Source organism: Loxodonta africana, chromosome 5 (assembly GCF_030014295.1).
Source record: "Loxodonta africana isolate mLoxAfr1 chromosome 5, mLoxAfr1.hap2, whole genome shotgun sequence".
Lineage (NCBI taxonomy): Eukaryota > Metazoa > Chordata > Mammalia > Proboscidea > Elephantidae > Loxodonta > Loxodonta africana.
In genome coordinates, this window is record NC_087346.1 from 24726133 (window position 1) to 24739029 (window position 12897).

Sequence of the window (12897 nt, forward strand, 5' to 3'; positions counted from 1 at the left end):
AAAATAATAAAGATATTAAGGTTTTCATAAATAATGATAATGATTATGATGATATTAAATCTGCTTCCTATAGAAAAAGATAAACTGTTGGGATTTCATGTTGTTCTACTTTATTACCCTTAACAGTTCTGGAGAAATTGTTAGCACAGCTTTTCATTTTCCTTATAAAGAGCAGTTATGTGTTTAAAAATGAAATTTGTCTTGCAGCAGCAGAAATTTCCATCCTGATATCGCTATCATATTGATTATGAAAAATAACCACATGAGATGAATGGATTTACAAGTGAACATCATTCATACTGATAAGACTTATATTACTAAACTTGACCTGACACTCAGGAAAATTTTTTTTTTTTTTAAGAAAGGCAAAATTTTATTTTTAATAACAGCAAGGGATTTTTAATACAAGGAATCTAATACTTCGGATTTCAGCTCATTGTTTCATCAGATGGAGAAAGAGATTTGAAGTGATTCGGTGTCGAGAGTGCCTGTACATTTCATATATACCTTGATCAGCACATTCATCAGTGGCTTTACAAAGCTGCGTATAAAGACATTTGCCAGGAAAATCAACTTTGACAATTAGTTGAGTGAGTAAAGGAGCCAGCTAAGGTAAAGCCAGATGTCAGTTATGGCCAGTGAGCTAAAATGATGGAAAACAAGAATTGGCTAAAATAGAGAGGACAGAATAGTAGGTCCCGTATTGCACAATAGGAAAATGAAACATGCGTAACTTCAAATGATAAGGGCTGTTACTAGAAACATACATCAGCACATATAAAGAATAACTTGTCATAATTATATTGGAAATTTCTGCTGTTTAATAAGCTGAAGATCAAAAGGCAAGTTGCTAGCTAGTTTCTTTAAGAATGAGGGAATGTATACATGAAAGATGTCTTTGAAAAATGAAATGTGCAATTAGAGGATGGCATAAAGCAATGATTTTTCTTCAATAGCTTCCTTAATGTAACAGAGTGAAATATATTGAGTACTTTAAAAAATTCTGAAAAATGTAAGACAAAAAAATCTGGAATTAAAATAGGGAAGAAGAGAAGTAAGTTGTCATTTAGGACTTCTCTGGTATAACTATATGAGATTTTTGTACAAGGGCCAACATTTTGATTCACTTAATAGTTTAATGAAAATGCTTTGATATGAGTAATCTTGAATAAGTTTCTTTTTTAAAAAAAATTTCATTCAGTAGAGATTTGGTATTATTAACTTGATTAGGTAGATTTGATATTACCAATATTTACAGTCTTAACTGTAAATTTTCTTTTACTAAACCAAAAAAAAAAAAAAACGAAACCCATTGCCGTCGAGTCGATTCCGACTCATAGCGACCCTATAGGACAGAGTAGAACTGCCCCACAGAGTTTCCAAGGAGCGCCTGGCAGATTTGAACTGCCGACCTTTTTTAGGTTAGCAGCTGTAGCACTTAACCACTACGCCACCAGGGTTTCCTTTCTTTTACTAGCTTTTAAAAATAAAAACAATTTAAATAAATTTAAAAAAGATATATAAAGACAAACTAGTTTACAACAATAACTTTCCACAACAAAAATGCACGAAAACAACCAATAAAGCTCCCAGAATCTATCATTTATGCATGGTTTGGATGTGACTTTGGTTGAAGCATTAAATTTCAGCAAGACTCTAAGAGATTTTAAGTTACAGAGCTATATTTGGTTTGAAAAGACAAAGGGAGGGTGATCTGTCTTTTTCTTCCTTCTTTTTTTCTTGATTTCTGGACATCCTTTTTTTTTCCTCCCCTTTTTATATGTGGTATGAACAAATAATAGGATCTTCACATTTCTAAATTTAGTGCCAGTTATAATGGAGGGAAGTTAGAAGAGCTCAGTTGAAATGAAATCTCTTATTGAGATGTAGAAAGTTAGGTATCTCTATATCTTGCCTCATTGCAGATATAATACTTGAATCTATAGGTGGTGCCAACGATTAAGCTCTTAACCATTAGCCGAAAAGTTGGTGGTAGGAGTTCACCCAGAGGCTCCTCAGAAGACAGGCATACTGGCGATCTTTTTCCAAAAAGTCATCCCCTTGAAAACCCTGTGGAATGGTTCTACTCTGCACACATGGGGCCGCCATGAGTCAGAATTGATTCGATGGCAACTAACAATAACAACATGCTAATGAAATTGTTCTCTAAAAAGGGAACATATATTCAAATACTAGTTTATCTTGTTCATGTAATCATGTGCCACATGTATTTTATGATGTCATCAGAGATATCAGTATCTTCTAATGGTGTGCATTCGTTGCTGAAAATGTATTTAAAATGGACTACTAAAAGTTAGAGTTGTGTTTAAGAAGAGTTACAGAGACAGTAGTCTGTGAAAGTTAGCAAGTATTATATAAAATCTCTCAACATAATTTCTGGAGTGGCTGCCTCCTCAGGCCTAGGCTATATAATGAGAAGAAAGGAAGAATCCTCTCAGGTGCTCAGGGGCTTTAGAGTAGAAAATGGTGGCTATTACACTGGGCTGCCCCAACTCCAATCTAGTCCCACTGTCTCTCTGAGAGCCTGGGAAGTGAATTCCTTCCCCAGCTGCTTCACAACAGACCCACTGCTATGTCAGGGAGCCTCCAGGCCAAGATCCAGGCACAGTGCTGAGGAATGAAGGGGTGCTGTATCTCTCTCTATCCCAGAATGAGAGGGCCTCCATTGATGCGTTTCTGACTGCTCTCAGAGGCTTGCCTCCAGCCTTCTACCTGTGACCCTGTTCTGCCTGCACTCTATCTGCTGGAAGCTGCGGGAACAGGCTTGGGATTTGAGTGGAGCTTGGGAGGGGCCCCCAAGGGAACTCACCCTGCTTGACAGAGACCTCACAAGGATCTGCTTACCTTAATCCCAGCTTTTGTGCTAAAAATACATACTTCTTTAAAGCTCAGGATACCTTTAGAGAGTTAGCTAATTCAGTCCCCAGGTTTTCAGTTAAGGAGATAGAGAATGTAAGAATGTTAAATGACTTCCCCCGGTTACACGGTGCATTAGGAAATACGTAACTGGAATTTTTTGTGAAAAATTAACTTTTGTGGGTATGATAAATTCTTAGAGTTGTAAGACTAATGTCTTAGAGAAAACAATCATAAATCCAGCATACATGAATGAGAGTTAAGATTAAGGACCCTTCTGTTGCATGTTATATTTCTCTTATTTGGCTTTTTTATTTCCAAGGTGAGAGGACTTTCAAATGTCATCACTGTGATGCTACCTTTAAAAGGAAGGATACCTTAAATGTTCATGTCCAGGTGGTCCATGAAAGACACAAGAAATACAGATGTGAGCTATGTAATAAGGCATTTGTTACACCGTCAGTGCTTAGAAGTCATAAGAAAGTAAGTAAATGCCTACGATTATTTTGAATGGATTATATATTTAAACAATATCATCATATATGTTAACTATCATTTGATGACCAATTTCATATTAATTTATCAACATATTTACCTAAAGTGACACAAAAGGATTGCATAATTTATACCAACTCTTCAGATAATTTTGCTTTTCTTTATTTTTAGAATCAATTTACTTTTTTCATGAAAGAGAACCTGAGTTAGATGTAGATTCTACATAGTACTTAGCTATGCTGAGAGTTGGGCAATACAAAACACCAGATGAGTGGGAGCTTATCTGTTTTAATATGTTTTTGGATTAATTTAGTAAGTCTTTTCTTAAAGTAAGAGTAGCTATTTGATAATTTTATTTTTCAAAGCCAATTCAGATGTTTATCGAAGAGTTACTAGACCAAACTCTTCAAGGGCTGGAATGATCCTTGTTCATATTTGCATTCCTAGGGCCTAGGGAAGTTTTTGGTATAGAACAAGGACTTGATAAATACTAGTTCAGCTCAAATATAATTATGTTCTTATATGTTGCAATTTGTGAAATATCTTTGTTTTGTTACTTTAACTGGATAATTACCTGAAGCAAATCAATAGTTTTCTTGTTTTTTTCTTATTTACCAAAATAAGTACATTTTAAGTATGTTTTTAAAGTAACAGAATTCATATTATAACAAACACACTTATGGTGTTTAATGCTGACTTCAAAAATGACTATGAAGGGTGGTTGCTTTCTGCCAGTTAGTGTGAGCTACAGAGTGAATGTGAGGAAATGACTCCCACCTCAGGGTGACTTTTATAATGTATCTGTCTTTAATAAAGTTGTTTTAAAAGGACTGAATTGAGTAACTTTTCCTGTGTCTTTAATCATAAGTAATAATGATATTGTCTCCCTTTTAAAAATCTCTTAATAGAATATTCTTTCAGCTTTTTTTTTGTTTTAATTCAGATTTTTGTCTGAATGTAATGTTTTTGTTGTGTTTTAATATGTGAGGGCAAAGTATAGTGAGTTTTTAAGTGAGATTTAGTTGTTTGTCTCCAATAACAGATTGTCACAGAATATTTCTGCGGTGCATTGTTCAGTTTTTTTCATACATTTATCCAATATTCTTATAATGAACTGTTAATATTAGAAATATCTATATTTAAGCTATTTTAATATTGTACCTTCATTGTCACTTAAAACCACCTAACAAAATTCTGTATCTAAAAATAAACTTTATTTCTGAATTTAAACCACAGAAACATTTTAATTCTTTTCATAATTTATCTTTTAAGGTCTTAACCTTTAGCCTTCACTTCTTTTGGTAAGTGACTTAGGTCATATATGTGAGCAGTGAACCAGCAAAAGACATCTTGTGGATTTTATTAAGATATTACAAATAAGTTGGTAGTTGCCTGTTTGGAATAACAGATATATTAAATTTCTAAACGATCTTATACTAATCAAGAAAGATTTGCCATATTTAGCCTCTCTGTCAAGGAACGAAAAGAACAGAGGTCTGTTACATGTTAAAATGTTATGCCATTTAGTTGAAATTGAAGTATAATATGGGCCATGGGAGTAAAAGCTCTAACTGGGGTATAAAGAATGTATAACTGTTTTGTATAAGAATTTGCAGTGAAAATGGAAAATTAAGTGCCTGCCAAATGCAGAATCCAGGCGATGTCTATTTTACAGAGTGTTGTTGGTTAGCAAAGCAGTTGATTAGAGCATGTTTCTCAAACTGGGTATAATGTAAATTCTTTAAAGGGAAAAAATTCTGAGGGACGCTGATGTTGACTAAGGTTAGTTTATAGCTCTTTACGAATTATAAATGTGGTAGTATATATGCAAATAGAGATACAATACGAATATGCACATTTACAAAATAAATATTTATAAAGCTACAAAGTCAATTATATTAAAACTAACCGTTAATTTAATATGGAAGATAAGATCTTTTACTCTGTAGGTGGTTGTCTGAGGTTGTGAGGTGATGAAGTAGTTGTCCCCTTTCCCCATTCCCCCCGTTTTCTCTCTTCAGCCACTGTCTTTCCTGTAGCCTTCGCTTCTCTTGGCGAGTAACTTAGGTCGTATGTGTGAGCAGCGTACAGTGCTGTTTGGCCTTTTGAGAATGCATCATTTTTATGAAAATTTTCCACTTCTTTTTTTCATTATCCCATGGCAATTTGAATAGTAATACTTACTAATAATTTGCATAAAAACCAATGCAAATACAGACCCTGCAAGCTCTGTTTTGAGATGGTCATCCAGAAGATCCACAATATACTTTTATTAGTTTTTATATTATAATTGAAATGAAAACACCAATTTAAAAAAGCAATCTCATAAAGAATGTACAAATACCTGAAATAATCCCCTCCTTCCTCTTTTTTTTTTTTTTTTTTTACCTTTCACCTAAATTCGAGAAGTACTGGGGATTGAGAGATAGCTGTGACCCTTTGTTTATTGGAATGGTGGTTCCAACTGGTCTCCTAATGAGATTGTGATGCGAATTTAAAATGCTCCATCTGCCTCCTCTCTTTGGGGGGTGTCACTGGATGTGACCTCTTTTTCCCCTGAATTCTCCAACATTTTATTCAAAATCCCCTTTGATGACACTCCTTCCCCTTACTCCTGTGGTGGTTTTTATGCTTCGATTAAAGGTGTACTCAGGGCAGGGATGCTCTTTTCAAATTGACTGCTCAGTAAACACCTGCTGATTTTAGGGGTCAAATCAGATGTATGTTGATTTTTGCAACACAATAAAATCAGTCTGGTCAGACGAGCATAATGCACGTAACAGATGACTGATATTAATTCCATCCTCAAGAGTTAAATACACACTAAGAATGTGAAAAATGCTTCTAAGAAAGTGTTTCTTGGCAGCAGTCAAGGGCAGCTGTAGCCTCATTTTGATTTTGTGGTTTTGTTAGCATATACTGGTTTCATATAACTTAATCATCTGTCGATGGGGGCTCAACATAGGCTTAACAAGTAAACTGTACAATTATTTTCAAATTAACACTAACGCATGATTCGAAGGGTTTTTTGAACCAGTGGGAATATCCATGATGAATTGTTTAAAATCTCATTGTGATAGTAAATCATTTTAATGAAACATAATCTTGGAAAAAATGATTTACCATTGTCGGAGGCACTTAATCATCTTTCCCTACTTCTTTATACTTTGTCCTCAACCCTTTTTTATTCCTTCCCATTTAGACACATACAGGAGAAAAGGAGAAGATATGCCCATATTGTGGCCAAAAATTTGCCAGCAGTGGGACACTGAGAGTCCACATCCGGAGCCACACAGGTGTGTACATTGTAACTGGTGATACAAAAACATTTTAGAGAAATGACATTCTTCCAGGACAAGGTGTATCATAATGTTCAAAAGAATATCTCTGAGAGTAAGCATTAATATTGGCTGTTTTCCCTCCTTTAAAGTATTGTAAAGTCCAGTTCCTTGCTCTAGAAGAAATTTGAATATGTATATATTCTTAACCTTTTAAAATATATAAAGTGGTAGCAATTTGATTAGTGTTTCATTGTGATAGAACTGTGATTTATATACTATGCTAATAGATGGAAGAGAGAATAGCAGTTTTACTTTTTATAGAAAGTTGAGAGTCTCCTCTTAAAATTCCTCCTGTCACATCAAATGTGGCCTTTTTTTATTAATTTAAAAAGTCCTTGGTGTATTGCTCGAATGCCATAGGGCCCCTTTTTTTCTTACTACTGTCCAGTTTTTCCAATGACAGAGGGTGTGCCTTAGTATAGAATGAATGAATAGCTTCCTGGGTTTATCATGTAGATAAATACTTGAAAAGACATTAAAAAAAATCCTGAATTTTGATAGCCAGATAATTGTACATTAATCTTTAAAAAAAATTAGTAGTTGGAGGATACTTATATGGTGAACTGTGTAATTGGATTGCATAGCTGAAGCTTCCTGTTAGAGGACCATAGTGTTTCACTTTCTTTACCATTGTACCCTCTGCACCTAGCACAGTGTCTATCATAATAACTGTGTTGTGACTGATGAAATGTTAGTTTAAATAGGCCAAACAATCAGAACTGTGAATGTTATACATACGTGGAGGGAAGAACATCAATGTTTTCTTTTTGAAATTTTGTGACTACAGCTAAAAGACATAAGGTCAACCTGGTATTTGTTATCTTAGAATAAACAAATATTTTAACTTTTACTTTTTCATTTACAAGTATTTAAGATATTTGTATATGAAACACATAACCAAGAACAGATCAAGCTGTGATGACTGGAAAAGTAGATGCCTTAAAAAAAAAAGAAAATCTTAATTTTTTATAGAAAGTAAGGTTTTCAGGATACAGTCAATCTGTCTGGTGGAAGCAGAGAGCAACAAAAAAAAAAATAGAGAGATACAATAGGGAAGGAGCAGTGGAGAGCTGTATTGAGGGCAGGTGTACTTAAAAAGAGCCAGAGGCTGTGCGCACCATGCACTGATTGCGCAGAAGAGTCAAGTCCACGATAAAGATGGAAGATAGATAGTTCTGAAGTCTAGGGCCAGCACTCTAGGGGCATTAGGCACTTCTATGGCATTGGGCATCACTCTCTTGTGTGTGCTTGGGGCCACGTGGAGTTGTGGAGGGCAGGAATGAATTCAACAGCCTTTTCATTCTGTATCTCAGCAGTTCTTGAAAGATATCGTTATGCCACATTGAAAATATAACCTTAGTTTGCTAGGCAGATTTCCTGTCTGTGCTTCTGAATATAATTTGTTCATGGGGAGCGGGGGCAAGTAGAGAATAGGGAAGGTGTATTATATCTGCATGTCAGAGTACTAAGTGGATGATCATGCCCCTAAGATATCATGATGTAATTTAGTTACGTTTGACATAGTTGCAGGGACTTTTTGTTAAGCATACAGTATAACATAAATTTCAGCACAGAAAGGATGAACTTAGTCAAGTAGAACACTTGATTATTCAAACTAATGCTACCCTTAAGACTTCTGTTTGCTTACGTTTTATTTTACTTATAGGAAGGATGGAAACTGGAGAAAAATAAAGCACTTAAAATAGTATTTGCTGCTAAAATTTGAATTATTGTTACCTACTACAAAGTTGCAATAATAATAAGATTATTATTATTATTATTTTTGAGGTCTAGGAAGTTTCTCTGATAAAAAATTAGGTACATGTAGCATTTTGTTGGTGTTGCTGTATATTATCACATTTGAATAAATACTATAGACAGTGTATGAAACCCAAATCATTTTAGATATGATTTGGATACATATTATGCTCTGTGTCCAATGTTGTATAGATTCTGGCCTATTAAATCTAAATTTAGACAACAGTGCTGGCACTCAGTTACACATGTGCTTTACCTGGAGTCCACTTTCGTATATTAGTATGCAGTACAATTGCTTTGTGCTTACTTCTCATTTTATTACAAAGAATACTAAAAAGATGGCACTCAAGACAGTAGAGTTTAATAAGATTAATAACGTTTACTTCACCAAAGACTTTTTTTATATTTGTTTTATTTTGGTAAAAATATACATGGCAGAACATACATTCATTCAGCAATTTCTGTGTGAACAGTTCAGTACATTGGTTACCTTCTTTACATTTTGTCACCATTCCTGCTGTCTCTACCCATATTGTTCCCCTACCATTGACTTAGATTCATTGTCCCCTAAACTTTTCATCTGTGCATTAGAGTTACTCTTGTCAATTTGATCTCATATAGATAATTCTTTAAAAGACCACGATGCTCAAGGTGAACATTCTTTACTAATTTATCTAAACTGTTGCTTAGTTTAAAGACAAACGAAGTCAAGGGGTAGTTTCAGTTCAAAGTTTAAATATTTTCTCAGGCCAATAGATTTGAAGATTCCTCCAGTCTCAGTGGGTCCAGTAAGTCTAGGTTTCATGAGAATTTGAAATTCTGCTCCATTTTTCCCCTCTTTCATCTGTTGAGTCCATCAAGGATGCTCTTGATAAAACTCATTTATTTCTACTGCAAGTGTGTGGCTTTAAAGACTTCAGTAACAACGAGTTCAATTTGATGGCAGTGCCTTGATTCATACCAAAGCACCAACAGTTTTACTGGCCGTTAGTTTTGTACACTTAGTGCAGACGACAACACAGCAAAAAAGGCAAATGAAGCAGTAGTACTATTATGAAAGTAGTTTCGACCATGAGGATCCTGTGAAAGAAGGGTCTTGGATACATAGAAATACATAGATCAGATTTTGGGAAATGCTGCTGTGGATGAACCCACTGCTACTACATATTTGTTGCCATGGAGTCTATTTTGACTCATAGTGACCCTAGGACAAGGTAGAACTACCCCATATGGTTTCCAGGGCTGTAAACTTTACAGAAGCAGACTGCCACCTCTTTCTCCTGTGGTGAGTAGCTGAGCACTTAACCACTACGCCATCAGGGCTCCTCTAACGGACCCTCTAGTAAGTGATAAATACCTAGGAAAAAAACAAAGAAACAATGTGTGTGTGTATGTGTCTGTGTGTTGGGGGCAGGTTGGGGGAGGAGGCAGAGAGGAATGTATTGGCCCATGAAAAAAAGGGAGCCAGCTGATCGAGACTATGCCGTTTATACTGGTGTCAGTTCTCTTACTTGATTGCTTAGGTTAATATTGCTTCTATTTGTCGCCCTGACTTTACTGATAAATTCTCAAGCTCCCGCTGCTGCTGTTGAAACATGTTAATGTCCATCGCCATTGTATGTGTTGGAATCTGGTGATGAGTAAGAAGGTTGCCAAATACGACCACTTTTGTAGGAACCGTTGGCTTACGGCCTGATAATGTTATGTTTATAACCGTAAAAAGAAAAAACAAAAACCTGTTGAACATATTTAGCATATTTGTAGACTTACTTCAGAACTTAACTCTACAGTTTGCCTGGGGATGGCAAAAAATAGAACCTTGCTCAAAGATTATACTATCAGTAAGGTATTTACTAATATTTAAAATCATTTAGTTAGGATTTAGAGTAGCCTAGTTGTAATGGGATTAAATTACTTTCCCATCTGGAAAATATCCCCACTTCAGAAGCAGTGTCAGTGTGTTTCCTACTATTCTTTCCAACTATGAGAGACAGCCTTATATGATGGAAGGACCAAAGGCTTTGGAGTCAGGCTTACCTGAATTCAAATCCTGGTCCTTATCACTTACTAGTTGTATATCATTGAGCAAATTACTTAACCTCTCTGAGCCTCAATTTACCCGTTTTATCTCATAATTTCTTTTTGAGTATAAATGAAATAATGCCTGTAAAATACTTAGTGCTGGGTCGTGGTAGATGGTCAGTTAATGTTGTCTTAAGTGTAAAAAAAACTCCTTGCCGTCAAGTCGATTTTGACTCATAGCGATCCTGTAGGACAGAGGAGAACTGCCCCATAGGGTTTCCGAGGCTGTAAGTCTTTATGGAAGCAGACTGCCACGCCTTTCTCCTATTGGTGGGTTTGAACAGCTGACCTTTCAGTTAGCAGTCAAGCACTTTAACTACAACACCACCAGGGCTCCTTTGTCTAAGTACAATCTCTGAAATTCTTCTGTAATATTGCGACTTGTTAAGCCTACATTTCTAATGTTAAATGCATTTGTGTGTTCATTAGCATTGAGTTGCAGGGCTTTATTAAATGATATAATTTTTTAAATTATCATTTCCTTCTCTTTCCTAATAGATTTTCTTTCTTACAGGTCATCATACTGAGAATTTTATCTTCATTATTTTTTCTTTTTCCTTCTTCCCGCTTTATCAAGACTAAATTGCTGAACATACTGAAATTTTTATAACTTAGTTTGATAAACATAATCTTAGTTGACTGGTGATTAAGAAGTTAATTTAATGTCATGGTGGTTGGCATAATTATAATCATGGGGCTTCCTTAATGAATTACCTTTGAAAAAAAATGCATTTTAAATGTCTATGTTCACGATAGGAAACCCTGGTGGCGTAGTGGTTAAGTGCTACGGCTGCTAACCAAAGGGTCGGCAGTTCAAATCTGCCAGGCACTCCTTGGAAATGCTATGGGGCAGTTCTAGTCTGTTCTATAGGGTTGCTATGAGTCAGAATCGACTTGACAGCAGTGGGTTTGGTTTTGTTTGGTTTATGTTCATGATTAGCTAAGTCTTTTTTTTTTTTTTTATAATAAATGTTTAAAGGGGAACTCAATTGAAAACAGTCACTTTTGGTGGTATTTAAAATTCTAAACTATGTGTGTCCCACTGATTTCTTTCTTGAAATTAAACCACAGTGACTTCCAAAATAACTTTTTATAAGTTTAATTTGTCTTTTCACATCAAAATGTGTCTTTGGCTTTTTAAATTTTTACTACCTCCTGTATTAGACATGAATTGAAAGTATGCTTGATTTCTAGGGTAAAAAAAAAAAAAATTATGGGGATGTTTGTTTAAAAAAAAAAAAAAAATTGTCCTGTTCCTTTAAAAACTGTTTATAATAGCAAAAAAAAGGAAACAGAGCTTTCATATACAACATTGAGAGACTGGTTAATCTATGATCTGTGCATAAATTAGAATATTATGTAGATACAAATGATGTTATAGAAGTGTATTAATTAACATGCAAAGAAATGAGAAAGGCAAGTTATGAAAACATTTTTATAAGGACAAAACATTTTAATATTAAGATCTTGAATGCTATATTTTAGATTATTAAATATTTTTCTCTCGTATAAATATGGATAGTTTCAACTTCTTCAAGATTTTCTGTTATTTTCTAATTTTTTTCATAAGATGTTTTTATTGTATGATAGAAATTATTTAAAATGTATTACCCTTACATTTGAAGGAACCGTTGTGGCATAGTGGTTAAAACACTTGGGTGCTAACCGAAAGGTCAGCGATTCAAAGCCACCAGCCGCTCTGCAGGAGAGAGATGTGGCAGTCTGCTTCTGTACAGATTTACAGCCTTGGAAACCCTATGGAGCAGTTCTACCCTGTCCTGTAGGGTCGTTATAAGTTAGAATCGACTCCACTGCAGTGGGGTTTTTTTTTTTTTCCCCTTGTGATTTATCCTTATATTATGGTTATGCACGTAACTGTTATTAGAAGATTCATGCAGAAGTATTTAGGTGTGAAATGTCTTTGGAAATTTACTTTCAAAAGGGCCAGCAAAAGAAGTACATATAAAAATACATGTTGAGAAACAATGAGAAGCCAATATGGGGAAATGTTAAATACTATATCTAAGTGAAGGTTTGTAGTGTTCATTGTATTATTCTTTCATTTTATGTATGTTTGAAAATTTTCATAATTAAAAATAAGCAGGGGTGTTTTATTCCAATGAGAACAACTAAATGGACCCTGACACTCCCTAAGTGCAGCTGAGAGCTGTTTGCCAGACATGCAGCTTCATAGGTTAGTCTTGTTCACATCTCTTGTTTCCATCAACAGGAAAGTTCCTTAAGTACAAACAAACAAACAAAAACACCCCAAACCTGTTGCCATTGAGTTGATTCTGACTCATAGCAACCCTATAAGACAGAGTAGAACTGCCCCATAGGGTTT

At 34.9% G+C, this 12897-nt stretch overlaps 1 protein-coding gene across 2 annotated transcripts in view; it reads left to right on the forward strand.

The window, feature by feature from the left end:
- PRDM5 (PR/SET domain 5) overlaps positions 1 to 12897 on the forward strand; it is a 290703-nt gene that overhangs the window by 192749 nt on the left and 85057 nt on the right. For both annotated transcript variants that reach the window (XR_775716.3, XM_010590528.3), the window contains exons 11-12: positions 3200 to 3360; positions 6575 to 6668. Coding sequence is in view for 1 of the 2 variants with exons in the window: in XM_010590528.3 (XP_010588830.1) it covers positions 3200 to 3360; positions 6575 to 6668 (255 nt within the window). In the remaining variant the exon portion in view is untranslated. The remainder of the gene's footprint in view (positions 1 to 3199; positions 3361 to 6574; positions 6669 to 12897) is intronic.